The 13,710-nt window shown below is 59.9% G+C and overlaps 2 protein-coding genes and 3 long non-coding RNA genes across 5 annotated transcripts; 4 read left to right on the forward strand and 1 right to left on the reverse strand.

Annotated features, from left to right (window-relative positions):
- Nucleotides 1–1,137: 1,137 nt before the first annotated feature.
- On the forward strand, nt 1,138–3,031 carry LOC113978484 (maestro heat-like repeat-containing protein family member 7). The gene is made up of 6 exons (XM_027705439.1): nt 1,138–1,373; nt 1,644–1,791; nt 2,037–2,224; nt 2,313–2,450; nt 2,730–2,810; nt 2,905–3,031. Exons 2-6 carry the CDS (start codon nt 1,657–1,659, stop codon nt 3,029–3,031), a joined length of 669 nt encoding a protein of 222 aa, XP_027561240.1. The 5' UTR covers nt 1,138–1,373; nt 1,644–1,656.
- Nucleotides 3,032–3,100: 69 nt separating this feature from the next.
- Nucleotides 3,101–3,768, forward strand: LOC113978481. The gene is made up of 3 exons (XR_003537586.1): nt 3,101–3,153; nt 3,364–3,540; nt 3,674–3,768. It is a non-coding gene; the product is annotated as an uncharacterized LOC113978481 (long non-coding RNA).
- Nucleotides 3,764–4,323, forward strand: LOC113978482. The gene is made up of 3 exons (XR_003537587.1): nt 3,764–3,823; nt 3,982–4,083; nt 4,286–4,323. It is a non-coding gene; the product is annotated as an uncharacterized LOC113978482 (long non-coding RNA).
- Nucleotide 4,324: 1 nt separating this feature from the next.
- On the forward strand, nt 4,325–5,014 carry LOC113978483. Its single transcript, XR_003537588.1, has 3 exons — nt 4,325–4,388; nt 4,594–4,650; nt 4,801–5,014. It is a non-coding gene; the product is annotated as an uncharacterized LOC113978483 (long non-coding RNA).
- Nucleotides 5,015–8,847: 3,833 nt separating this feature from the next.
- LOC113978479 (zinc finger protein 239-like) lies at nt 8,848–9,915 on the reverse strand. Its single transcript, XM_027705438.1, has 2 exons — nt 9,864–9,915; nt 8,848–9,674 (listed from the first exon to the last, which is right to left on the reverse strand). The coding sequence occupies exons 1-2, from the start codon at nt 9,913–9,915 to the stop codon at nt 8,848–8,850; spliced, it is 879 nt and encodes a 292-aa protein (XP_027561239.1).
- Between the last annotated feature and the right edge of the window lie 3,795 nt (nt 9,916–13,710).

A 13,710-nucleotide genomic window follows, 5' to 3' on the forward strand; every position in this document is an offset into this window, starting at 1 on the left:
CCCCCAAGATGGGTGTGCTGGGCCCCCTCAGCCTTTGAGGCGGGCACAGTGTGCTGGGAAGGGAAGCATTTCTCGGGGGAAGCTGGGCAAGTTGCTCACTCTGGCAGCTCTCCACCTCTCCCCCGTGCATCCTCCAGGCCAGACTGTGGCACTTGGGCACCTGGGGCTACTCAAGGCATCTCCAGTCCCTGGGGCAGGTGCCCTCGAGGCCAGAGGGTGGGACTGGATGAGGCGGAGCATTTCCAAGGCTTCTCTCTTGCAGCTGCCTTCAAGGCACGACTGCAGGACTTGGGGAGTCAAAGCTTTTCCATGGCATCTCTGCTGCAGGCAGCCATAACGCCAGACAGAGACGTGCAGCAGAGCCCCCCCACGGTGCCCAAGCTGGCCTGGGTGAAGGAGGAGGAGGAGGAGGAAAGCCCTGGGGCTGCTGCAGCACAGCAGCCTGAAGAGGTGCAGCAGGTGCAGCCCCCACAGGAGGGTGAGTGCTGGAGCTGGGCCACAGGGCTGGTGGCTGCAGCCCCCTTGGCCTCATCCTGTCCCATCCCCTCTGGACATGCCCAGGGAAAGGGAGGGGGGCAGAGGGGCCGGGGCTGATCTCCTGGCAGCCGTGCTCCATCCACTGGGCATCCTTCCTGCTCCTGGAGCCCAGGCCTGGGCTGTGTTCTCCGGCCTCTCCCGCACACCCTCAGCTCTGAGCGCGCTCGCTCTTTGCCAGATGCAGGCCAGGAGCGGACAGAAGAGCAGCTCCGTGCCCGTGGCCGCTTCCGCAGGGCAGCACAGGTACCTGCAGCCATCCCCTCCTGGGCTGGGCCTGCTGTCACTGCTCAGCCCAGCACCGCTGTTGCAGCCCTCCAGGGGACATCCATCTCTTCCTTGCCTTCCTCCTGTAGCTGGTTTGCAGATTCATCAGGTGCATTTGGCGTGAAGAGACCACTTTCATGGCCACTGGGGGCACGGCAAACTGGGACCTCTTCAATGCCCAGACCAGCGCTGCCCTGCTGGATTTGCTTGTGGAGAGCGGTGTCTACACAGGGAAGCAAGTAAGCAGCCTGTAGCCAGGGCTCCAGTGCCCCAGGGATGCTGTGGCCCCTCACGCCGTCTGCGCTGGGCCCCCCCAGCCTTTGAGAGCAGCAGAGTGTGGTGGCAAGGGGAGCACTTCTTGGGGGAAGCTGGGCAAGTTGCTGGCTCTGGCAGCTCTCCAACTGTTCCCCATGTCCCCTCCAGGTGCCGGCCATAGTCAGGTGCATCCACCAGTGGCTCACGTCCAATGTGTCTGCTGAGCACAGGCTGGACAAGACTCTTGTCCTGCTGACCGAGGCACACCCTGTGGATGTTGCAGTGACCCTGCTGCGCTCTGCCCCAGCCTGTGACAGGTATGGGGCCCACCTGCCTTGAGGGCTCCCCTGCCTTTAGACCCCATCCCCCTGCACAGCCTGTCCCAAATGGTGTGCCAGAGAGATGGAGACTTCCAGGACACTCCAGCTCCTCTCTTTGCCAGCTTTGGCATGTCAAGCCCCCAATCCTGAGGCCAGCCTGCCTCCCTGCCCCACAAGGCACCGTGGCTCTGTCACCTGGGCCCTGCAGATGCCCAGGCCACAGCGCTGTGTCCCAGACCCCCCTGAGCCAGAGTTCTGACTCCACAGAGCTGCTCGCACCATGTGGAGGACGCTCATCTCCTCCAGAGGGACTAAGGAGCCGGTGCTGCAGATCCTCTTCCGTGCGCTGGAATTCTGGCCAGCGCACAGGACACGCACCTCGGATGGGGATGAGAGCGATGTCTTTGCCCTGGCTGTGAGTTTATTGAGCTGGCCTCTGCTCACCCCCAGCTTGCCTCTGGGATACCTTTTCATCCTCCCTCACCACTGCTTCTCCCTGCCTCAGGCACCAGGCTGCAACCCTGGCTTAGGGGCAGGTTCAGGGCCAGCAGGCCGGGGGATCCCCCTGTATCTCCCCTGGCCTCTCCCTGCCATGCTGGGGCCCTACCACATGGACATCTGGGCCCTGAGAGCTGTCTCTGGGTGCTTTGTCTTTGGCAGGCAACTGTGGCACTCTGGGAGATCCTCCAGCTCCCCTGGTGCCCAGGGGCAGTGAAGACCAATTTGCCCCGCCTCCTTCTGACTCTGCTCTTCCAAGTTTTCATCAGCACAGAGGAGATGTCAGAGGAGGTCGAGACCTTCTGGGGGCGATGCCGGGAGCAGCGCAGCCTTCCCCCCAACCCCAACAGGTGCTCCATCCCAGTCCTCTCTCCCTACCACGCCCTCGGGGCTGGGGCCGGGGCTCTGCGCCTGACCTGGGCTGTGCTCTGCACACAGGTTTGCAGTGCAGACCGTCAAAGCCCTGCTGCGCCAGCTGCTGGATGAGGACGTGGTGATGGTGATCCATCGCAAGTGTGGCTGGGACATGCTCCTCAAGGCTGACACCCACCACTATGCAGTGGGTCTGCTGGCCAGGTGAGAGCCCTTTCTCCCCACTGCCCCCGGCATTTCTGCCCTGTGCACAGGCCACCCCACACAGTGCCCGTGCTGCTGGGCCAGAGGGCCTTGGCAGCCAGGGATGGCTGAGCAGAGTGGCAAAGGCGGAGAGGGGTGGCTGCACAGGAGGAGCCACCTCCCAAAGCGCCCATGTCCCCTCCTGGGCTGGTGGCCAAAGATCAGGCCTGTGTGAGTGAGTCCCAGGGGAGCTTTACCCACCTGGCTCAGGGTCTCTGGTGCCTTTATTCCCCCTTGCAGGGAGCTGTGCCGTGTCTCCCACTCCTTCTGCCGCAGCGTCGCCGCCAACCTGCTCCCGCGGCTCAGCAGGGAAGAGCCCCTGTGGGAACTGCCTGCCCTGGCGTTCCTGGTGGAGGTGAGCCTGATGGCGAGCGCTGCCTGGCCCAGCTGCCTCCCCCTCTCTGCCCTCTCACAGCCGCAGCCGCCTGGGACGGTGCCTGCACCCTGTGCTGCTGCCTGGGCCCAGCCCCGGGCGGGTCCGGGCTCCTGCCGGCCGGGCACCCCGTCACTGCTCCCTGCCTTTCAGGTGCTGCACTGCCTGAACCCCAGACAATGTGGGCTCAGCGTCCTGCAGGTTATTTCAAGGCGCCTGCGCAGTGAGTGCCCCGAGAGGCGTCGCCTGGCGCTCCGAGGCCTGGTGGTGATCAGCAAGGCTCCCGCACTGGTGAGCAGGGGGCAGGGGCTGAAGCCGGGCTGGCAGCGTGCGGCTGTGCAAGGCAGTAGCTTGGCCTTGGCTGGCCTTTGGCAGCTGTGCCAGCTGCTCCCAGCTCTCCTCCTCCCCGTTCAGCTGCCCGACTCCTTTGGGACGCGCCTTTGGCCTCTGGGCCCCGCAGCAGCAGCGTGGGGCTGCACCACAGCATTGTCTTCCACACAGGCTAAGAGCATCTGGAGCCTGAATGAAGGCCTCCTGGAGCTACTGCAGGATGCAGACACAGACGCGGTTGAGATGACCCTCTCTGCGTTGATCAATGTGCTCCGCTTGAAAATCATCCAAATATCCAGCCCCACTGCCCTGAAGATTCTTGATGTGCTGCGGCCACTCTTTGACAATGTAAGGCTCTGTGTCCCTCATCGTGGGCACTGAGTGCTGCCAGGAAACTTTGGGCCCAGTGTCTTTTCAGGCCTGTGCCCCAGTGGGCCTGGAGAAGCCAGGGCTGAGGTCTTTTGCTCTTCCTTTGCAGCAGGAGCACAGCCAGCTGCAGCAGCTCTCCATGGTCCTCTTCCGGGAGGTGATGCAGGCAACAGAGAGGAGCAAGAGCCTAAAGCCACACATCTACCTGAGGCTGGTGCCATTCTACTTCAACTGGCACGATGAGAACCAGCGTGTGGCAGAGGTGAGGACTCGTGGGCTCTGGTGTCCCCATGGCAGGAGGCTGCTGTGCCACCTGCCCTGGCCCACGGTCGCCTGCAGCCTCCTCCTGGCCTTGGTGCAGGGATGCGGGTGCTGTGCCCTGGGCTGCGGTGCCATGGCCCGCTCTCTGTTGCTCTGCAGGCCTCTCGGGAAGCACTGTTTGGTGCAGCCAGGTTCCTAAAGTGGAGGGATCTTGAGCACTTGGTGACCAGGGAGCAGCCCTGGAGGTTTGGCGAGTGCCTGGTAAGGACGGCCCCAAAGCCCCAGTCCCTGGCTCCCCAGGAGCACCCAGCCCTCTGCTCCCCCCAAAGCCCGGCCCCAGCGGCTGCTGGCCGGGCCTCAGGGCTCTGCGGGCAGGGGAGCCCCGTGCTGGGGGCAGGGAGCGCCCGGCCAAGGGGCAGAGCCTGAGCCGAGCCTTCCCTCCCTGCCCTGGCGCTCTTTGCAGCTGGAAAAGGACAGGAGCCGAGTGGGCCAGTACGTGCGGCAGGCCCTGCCGTACCTGGAGAGCCCAGAGGAGCCCCTGCGAAAGCTGGCCATCAAGTTCCTGGGTGAGCCACAAGGCCGGGGTCCCTCCCCGCCCCGCTGCAGCTCGGCCCCAGCCCCGGCTGCTGCAGCGGCAGCAGGATGCGGCCCAGGGCATGTGGAGCCCCGAGTGGCCTGGGGCCTGCTGCCGCCCTGGGCCAGCCCAGCCCTGGGGCGTCCCCATGGGGGGGACCTGTGCCTCTGGGGCCCTGACAGCCTCTGTCTTCCCAGGGATCGCCGCCAGGTCCATGAAGCAGGAGCAGCCAGAGCTGCAGCTCATCTGCCAGGGTGAGGGAAGGCACCTTCCAGCTGATCCCCTTGGGCCCTGCTCCCTCCTGGCCATGGCAAGAGCTGGCTGGGATGGCCCGGGCAGGAGGGGCTCCTCACCTCCCCACACCCCTGGCCTCTCACCTTGACTCTCTTTCCTTTCTCTTCCAGCCCTTCAAGGCATGACTGATGACACCCCTGCTGTCTCAAACCTGGCACTTCAAACTCTCCACATCATCAGAGCTGTACGGAGAACTCCATTCTTCCCATTCTGGTAGTCTCCATTCCTGCCTCTTCCAGCCCGTAGAGGCGTGACAGGTGACATCAGACTCGCCATGGCAGGCCTGGCAATTCAACACTGCTACGTGCAAAGAGCTGTACAGACGGCTCCCCACTCCAGATTCCAGTGGCTCCAAGACTGGCTGTGCAGGGTGTGGAAGACCCGGCCTTTTCCGCAGGGCAGTGTCTGCCTGTGCTGCTGCAGCTCTGTGGAGAACTGATGCGGGAAGCTCCATCTCCTGGGGCCACGTGAGCCTGTGGGGAAGATGCTTCTTCCCTGCAAGCACTTCCTTTGAGCCCAGCAGGGAATATATCATATGTATTATCACAAACAGAGGCCCAGGAGCTTTTTTTTGGTGCCCAGTGTGCACAGGGCCTTGGGGAAGAGGGGAAAAGGGCTCCTTGTGCTCAGCAACACTTGCCCTGCTGTGCAGCGTGCCAGCAAAAGTGAGCAGAAGCCCCTTGGCCTTTGGTGGCTCTCCTGGAGCCTCAACACTTGCAGCAGAGTGGAGGGGCAGAGGCTGGAGGTGTGGGGATCCCTGAGGACTTTGTCCTTGGAGATGGCCACAAGCCCTCCCCCAGCCAGGAAGCAGCGTCTGTGTCCTGCCTGTGTGTTGCTGGCTGGATTGCTCCGGGCTCCCAAGTGCCTCTGGAGCGGCTCCTCTGGAGCTCCTTCAGGGCTGCGCCACTGCCGGGCAGGTTGGCGGGGCTGGGGGAGACCCGCAGGGGAGGGGGCGCTGGGAGGCCAGGAAGGGGTGAGGCGCTGCAGAGGCCCTGATGGGACAAGGGAGCGGGAAGCCTTGAGGGGAATCTGGGAGGGGGTGGGTGGCAGAAGGCTGCGAGGGGACAGACTGGGCAGAGTCCCCGAGGGGCAGGGTGGAGGGAAAAGGTCCCAGGACTTGGGGGGCAGAGGCCATAGGCAGCCCCCAGGCAACCACCTCCTTCCCTGCCAGCCGGCTGCTCTGGTGCTTTCCCGAGGCATCTCGCAGCCCTGTGGCAGAAACCCTGGAGGCCTCAGCAGCAGGGTGGGCACAGCCCCAAGGGGGCCAGGCTGGCCTGGCTGGGGACAAGGAGGGCAAGGGGGCCCTGCTGGGGTACGTCTGCCGGGTGCTGCCGGCCAGGGGCAGTGGCACGGGCAGGGCTGGCGGCCAGCCCGGGCCCCCGCGGCTGCCCAGGCCACGGGGCTGTGGCCGACACCCCGCTGAGCCAGAGCTCTGGGCCCGCAGAGCTGCTGCCACCACGGGCAGGGCGCTGAACTCCTCGGGCAGGCCTGTGCACTCACTGCTGCCCAAGCGGCTCCGCGCCCCACACACAACAGCACCAGAGGCTGCCCAGGAGCAGCAGCACCCACAACGCCTGGGCCTCCTCACCCAGCACCCACACCCGCCAGGACGCCAAAAGTGGCCAGACTCTGGGCACAATTGCACCCGCTTTGGCAAAAGGCTTCAGGCCAAGTGGCCACCACAGCTTTCCAGTGACTCCCCAGCCTCACAGCAACCCTGGGCAGCTTCAGCTGCAGCCTGTCCTCCTGACTGACTTCAATGGCCCTGCTTGAGGCTGGACGTGCCTTCCACACTCAGCTGTCCCCAGCCAGCGCCATTGGTGCCATCCTTAGAGACTCTGCTGGGACACCAGCCTCGGGCTGCAGCTGCTCAACCTCTCCTCCACGCAGGCACCTTCAAAACACGGCCATGGGCTTCTAAACTCTACGTCCAGCACTTGAGGGCAACAAAGGAAGAAGCAGCAGAAGCTGAAGCAAAGCAGGGCCTCATGTGGCGGAGCTTCAGGGGTGGAGGCAAATAAGCACTGTGGTTTTGTGCTGCTGGTAATCACTTCCACCCAAAAATCATGCCAGGAAGGAACAACAGCTTCTGCCTTCTGACAGATGCCAAGTCTTGCCACCAATTGCTCCAGCTGCCGCTCCCAACAGCCACTGGCAAGAGGGCAGACCTCAGTGCCCCTTGGCTTTGGCTGCCCTCTGGCAGAGAAGTCCCCCGGGGGCACAGCTCTTTGGGGCAGGAGACGGGCAGCACCCTTGCCAGGACTCGGGGTCGTGGCAGGTCTCCTTTGGTCAGGACTTGCCTTTAGGTGTCCCTCAAGAATCCCGGGAGGAGGCAGGGAATCCTGAGCAGAGCAAGCCCTGCCCGGATGTCCCATCGGGAAGACACTGTTCCAGGGGGAATTCACTGGGTCTACCAGCTCTTACTGACTGGCTTAATGACTCAGCCATGGTGTGTGTCCCTGTCACTCAGACCCTTCTTGGCCACACCTGACGTTGTGATTCGTGTGACTGACAATACCTTTGACACCCCTGTAAGTAATCCTTGTTATTTTAGTTGTATCACAGATCAAAATGTATCTAGCCTTGATTTATCATTAATAATTCCCATGGCAGAAGAGCCAAACTGTGGCTCCCAGTCCTAAGCAGAAGCTGGGAGGATGATGCAGGATACAGTGAATTAAGGAAACTGTTAAATCCGGAAATCCTCAGTGGATGACTGATTGCTTGGATCATCTCTGCAGCAATCCTGGCAGCTACCGCAGCCACGGCTCCTGCTGCACTGGCCATTCAGTGCAGGCCATGCCTGCAGTGCCAGTGTATGGGCACTGTGGCAGCACCAGGAGCAGGTGTTTCAGAATCTGTCTGGTTTCAATATTCCAAGTCCTCTGGAAGCGCATGGGACAAGCCCAAAGACAAGAAGCCCGGGTCCTGGCCCTCTTGGCCGTGAACTCTGCGTGTCCAAACAAAACAGGGGCAGAGGTGGGACCAAGCGGAGTCACTCTGCACCTGCACTGAGTTCATGGGAATCCAAAGCAAGGATGGACCTTGGCTGAGTGCTTGGAGAGAGAGAAGGTTGTTTCTCCAAGTGGAAATGCACTTGAACCAGTCTGCATGACCAGCCTGTGTTTTTCTCTGGTGGTTGAACACAGCCAGAACATGAGGCGAGGGGAATGTGTGGGATCAGGGCACTGCTTTGGGGCGATGTTGGGAATTCTGGTGGACTAAAAAACAAACAGTGGGTGCTGCTCATGAGAGAAGAGGAATAAAAGGGGACATGGAAAAGTGTCGGTGGACAAGTCCCACAATGGAACTCTGTGTGTGCAGCCTCATTTTCTCCTTCAGCACCCACAGGAGAAGGGGAAAAAGTGGGTGTTGGGACCCCAAAACTGTTCGCAGGGGAAACCAGGAATTGAGGGGAGAATGGGAAAGCGGGAGTAACAGGGAGAAGGGTGGAAAAGGCGGGTGGTCTGCTGGGTCCAACGGTCCAATAGGGGTCTTTGGACACATGAGGGTTGGCATAGGGGGGTGGTCCCCTGAGCTCCCAACTTACTGTGGGGTGCTGGGGGCTGCTGGATCCAGTCTCAGCCTTGGATTATGACAACACTTTCAGTTTAGAGGAATTACAGAGGTGTGACTGAACCACTTTTGTCCCCCAGCTTTTAATGATGGCAAATCAGATCTATCGACAGAAATGAATTTATTTAGGGTTCCAAATGATCAGACAAAAGATCTTCATCAGAATTATTTACTGCACAATAGAAACACTAAAACTACCAGGAGTACAGGATAAGATAGGACAGTGCTCTACACTAAAGCAAGTCTTGAAGCAATTCTACTCAAGCTGGCACAAAAGCAAGAATTCTTAATTAGAGATGGATGGAACTCCCCCAGACCAACACTGGTGGGGAGATCTCTGCTCTCAACCTCCAGCAGTGACCTTGGGGGTTCCCCAGCCAAGGCAGGAATCTCCACACACACCCCAAGAAGGGTTCTGTTGGAAGAAGCTGCCCCTGGGAAAGGGGACTGGCCCTTTTTGGTAGAAAGGGATGGACTGACAGTCACTGGACTCCAGGGGTTGCCTCACCATCAGGGGGTTCATTTGGGGTGGAAGCAGCGGCCAAAGCTCTCCCCGCAGTCAGGGCACTCAAGGGCTTCCTTTATCGGTGAGTCCGCTGGTGTGAGGTCAAGGCAGAGCTGTGGGTGAAGCTCTTCCCACACTCCCCACACTTGTAGGGCCTCTCCCCGGTGTGGATGCGCCGATGCCTGATGAGGTGGCAGTTGTGCTTGAAGCCCTTCCCACAGTCAGTGCAGCGGAAGGGCCTCTCATCCGTGTGTGTCCGCTGGTGCAGGAGGAGATGTGAGCTGGTCTGAAACCTCTTCCCACATTCCAAGCACTTGTAGTGCCGTTCCCCAGTGTGGATGCGCTGGTGGATGCGGAGGCCAGAGCTGTCACTGAAGCCCTTCCCACATTCCCCACATGTGTAAGGCCATTCTCCAGTGTGGATGTGCTGGTGTTGGATCAAGTGGGAGCTGTTCCTGAAGCTCCTCCCACATTCCCCACATGTGTACGGACGTTCCCCAGTGTGGATGCGCTGGTGTTTGCGGAGGTTGGAGTTCTGGCTGAAGCCCTTTCCACATTCCCTACAAGTGTAGGGACGTGCCCCAGTGTGGATGTGCTGGTGCTTGAGGAGGTCGGTGCTCTTCCTGAAACTCTTCCCACATTCCAAGCACCTGAAGCGCTTCTCCCTGCTGGGAGGTTGCTCAGGGACCACCAGCTCAGACCTCCGGCCGCCTTCCCGGCACAGGCTGGGTCTTTCCTCCTCAGAGCACCCTGGGCTGGCTTTGGAGCCCCTCCTGCGGGAGGATCTCCGGCCCTTTTCCTCCCCGCTGCCTTCCTGCGTCGTGGAGCCCTTCAAAACGGCCTCTCCCACCAGCTTCTCACAGGGGGATTTGTCCTCCAGGCTCTCCGTCCTCAGCTCGGGGCCTGGGGCAGGAAGCAAGAAGGACAGGGAGGGGATTTGCCTCCGGACCACAGGGAAGGCCAAGGACATCCCCCCAACTCCGGCCCCGGCAGGACGGCGGCGGCAGCGGGTTTGTCCTGCAGCCGGGGGCCATGCTGGGCTGCCAGAGCCAGCACAACACCCGCCCAAAGGGCCACTGACTTCCTCCTCACCTGCCTGGGGGGCCCAAGGCATCTTCCTCTTCCTCGCAGCCTCCTCCTCCATCCGCCCAAGCTTTGGGAAGGACAAATCCTGATGGGGGAGAAACAAGGGCTGAGCATGTTGGCTTGGGGGTTCCTGCTGCCCAAGTCCATCTCTAGAACTCACCAGGCATCCTGTTACCATAAAATCCACCAAAACACCAAGATTCAGCCCAGAAATTCGAAACCAACAAGATTCAGGTAAAAAACCTCTTAGAAATAGCAAGATGAGCCTCCTCACAAACTACAAAAAGTTAAATTTCAGCCAAAAAGAACTCCAAATATGAACATTCAACTCAAAGAAAAGTGTTTAATTGGGAGGATAAGGAAAGCGATGTTACTTCATGAGCACCTGATTGAGTTGCAATATATTAATCAAAACCTGTATTAATGTAGTGTCACTTCAAACTCTCCAGGGCTGTCACTCGAGCTTCTCTGGCCCCCTGCCTGTCCAGGGCTGTTTCTCCAAACCACCAAACCACGTGTGCCAAACGCCCTGGTTGGTCAGTGCCAGCTGGGGGAGCGGGCACTCGCTGAGGGGATGAGAAAACTGCACCCGGGGCTGGGCTGAAAGAGGCTTCAGCACCACTTCTGATGGCCCAGGGGCAGCATCTGGCTTCTCCCAAACAGAGAGATGGCACTTGTTCCTCTGCAGAGAGTCAAGGGCAGGAGGGTGACTCCTGCTGCATGGATGGAATGGCAGAGGATCCCTTGGGTCCCCAGGATGGATCAGCACTCGGGGATACAAACTGCCCTTGGGCTCAGGATGCCGCTGCCAGCACAGATTTCCCTGCAAAGTCTGCAGTGAGTCAAGCTCTGGAGAGGAGATTGTGCCCCATGGATGGGATTGCAGAGGGGCCATCAGGTCCCCAGCATCAATCAGCAATGAGGAATAGACACAAAAGGCCCTCCCTGAAGATTTCTGGGGGAGTGTCCTGGAGGGAGGGGACAGTGTCACCCCACCAGGGTGGGGCTGGCAAGTGGGAGGCTGCTCCAGGGCTCTGCAAGAGGCCTCGTGCTCTGCTCAGCCCCACCACTGGCTGGTCCCAACACCCCCGGCTGCCCCCGGCCCTGGGCAGCTCTGCTGCCACAGGCTGTGCCCTCACCGTGGCCCTGCAATGGCCCTGCCTGTCCCTCACCCATGGCCCTGTCCCTTGGCTCTCTCCCTGCCAGCTGAGTGTGGGGCACACGGGCTGGGGGTCCCTCCCAAGCCCCCCGGGCAGCCGGCGTTGGCTGGGGGGATGTGAGGGCTGGGCCTGCTCAGCACAGCCCCGGCCTCGTGCCCAGCGCCTCTTTCCTGCCCCACACAAGAGCTTCCCGGCCCCCCCAGGGCTCCCCTGCTGCTGCCTCTGCTCCTGGCCCTGCCTTTGCTGCTCCCTTGCCTGGGCCAGCGGCTGCAGGGGGGGGGATGGCAGCAGCTTCAGCTCCACGGCACTTCCTGGGGGGAGCTCAGCCCGGGGCGGACGGGCAGGGACCTGATGGGGATGGACAGGGGCCCAGCAGGGACAGCCAGGGCCTGCAGGGGAAGGCACAGGGACAACCTGGCCCCCCACACTGCCAGGGCTGTCTCTGCTCCTCCTTGCAGGCTCCGTGGCCAGGCACAGTTTGTGTTCCTGGGTGCCACCATCTCAGCACTTGGAGCCGCTCAAATCAGCGCCCGCAGCTCTGCAGCAAAGCCCCAGCTCACCTGGCACACAGGAGATGAAGACAGCACCTTCTTGGGGATGGGCACCCACAGCTTTTTTCTGTTCCCCACCACGGGGGTCTCCTTCCTCAGTAGCACCTCTGCCTTGCACTCATTCTCAGCCTCACCTCAGGGACAGCTCTGGGCTCACCTCCGCGCCACTTCTCAGCCTCACCTCAGGGCCTGGGCTCAAGGACAGGAACCTGCACGGAGGGGACATGATGTGCAAGCTGAGGGCTGCCTGCTTGCACTGGCCTCTGGGCTTCTTTCTCTTTCTACAACCATCCCAGAACTTTGCCTGCTTTTCTAACACCACACATTTACAGACTAACCTTGCAGATATATATGGACAGACATCTCTATCACCCTGTGGACAGAGCCTCAAGCATGTGCTGCCATAGGAATGGGAATCACAGAATCACAGAATCAGCCACGTTGGAAAAGACCACCCCAATCATCAAGTCCAACCCTGGATCCAACCCCGCCGTGCTTCCCAGACCATGGCACTGAGGCCACATCCACTCTCACCTTCAACACCTCCAAGGACGCTGACTCCATCCCCTCCCTGCCCAGCCCATTCCAAGGCCTCATTACTCTCTCTGTACAAAATTGCTTCCCAATATCCAACCTAAACCTCCCCTGGCACAGCTCAAGACCCAGCCCTCTTGTCCTACTGCTGCTTCCTGGCACAAGAGCCCCACCCCCACCTGGCTACAACCTCCTGGCAGGGACTTGCAGAGAGTGATGGTTCATGCTGGGGACCTGAGGGAGCCTCTGCAATCCCATCTGTGGGGCACAATCTCCTCTCCAGAGCTTGACTCACTGCAGAATTTGCAGGGAAATCTCTGCTGGCAGCTGCATCCTGAGCCCAAGGTCAGTTTGTATCCCCAAGTGCTGATCCAAGGCGCGCCCTGGGATTGGAGCCTGGGCTCTAATTAACCTCTCCTGTGCTGCCAAACAGCAGGAGCTGTATGGCCAAGGGACAAACTCTGTCATCCCTGTCAGTGTCCATGGTCCCTGTCAGTGTCCTTCAGGGAAATTGGGAGGAGGAAATGAAGAAACTGGTTTGGAACTAAACTGGTGTTCAAGTGGGAAAAAGCTCCTTCCATGGAAATAAAACCCAGACAGTTTTTCCTGGGCTGAACGAGCTCATTCAGGGATGAAGGACTGGGACTTCTGTGGACACTTGTGCTGGTTTCTTTGGACACTTGTGTTCCTTCAGAGAGCCCCTGGAAACACTCTGCTGTTCACTCCCAGTGCCACCAGTGCCTGGGTCCTGTCTGCAGCAGCAGATTGCAGTGGGACGGGAGAAATGCTTTTCTGAGCCTCTGGGCTGGACACAGGCACAACCTGACCCTGAACCCAAGGGAAACAAAGACAAATTCCACGGCTTTAGCTGGAACAAGGCTGGGGGGGGTTTCGTGAGGGCAGCACTACACCAGACTTTTGTGTGTGTGTGTGAGACAGGCAGAAGCACAAATGCCTGCACAGCCCAGAGCAGTCAGTGTGGGGCTGGGCTTGCTGCTGCAGAGACCCCCAGGGAACAAACCCAGGCAATAGTTTGGGTTTATTCCTTGCTCTGTGTCAGTGGAATAGAATGTTCCACAGGAGCTCTGTCCCCCTCTGTGGCACCGGGTGGCTCAAAGCTGAAGGGGGGGGGTCAAGTGGAAGTTCCCTTCTGAAGTGTGTGTCCCTAAGGAGGACACTTGCCTTATTATTGCTTATTATTTGTAATATCTTACAGATCTACCATACAACACCTAAGGATAGATTCTATAGAATATGTGCCATATATATGATACAGAAGATATCTGATTATTGCTTTATCTGTCTGTCCAGACAGATATTGTGTATGCAGAGAGATTGTATTTGAGGGATATGTTCCTCTCAATACCCTGTTAGCTCCACTCCCAAGGCCAGCAAATTCCTGAAGCTCCCACTTCTGTGCCCTGCAGGTTTTGGCAGATTTGCAAGAGCAGGGGAATCATTCCCTGCAGCCCCTTTGCACTGTAGGAAATGGGAGCACTGTGCACATCCTGCTGCCTCCAGATTCCATTCTGGGGGTGGGAACCACCCTGTGGGGAGCAAAGAAATGCCTGGTTCTGCAGGAGCTGCAGATGCTCAAGGGGCAGCAGG

This window comes from Neopelma chrysocephalum, unplaced genomic scaffold (genome assembly GCF_003984885.1).
Source record: "Neopelma chrysocephalum unplaced genomic scaffold, ASM398488v2 Primary Assembly neopelma1_334, whole genome shotgun sequence".
In the NCBI taxonomy this organism is placed as follows: domain Eukaryota; kingdom Metazoa; phylum Chordata; class Aves; order Passeriformes; family Pipridae; genus Neopelma; species Neopelma chrysocephalum.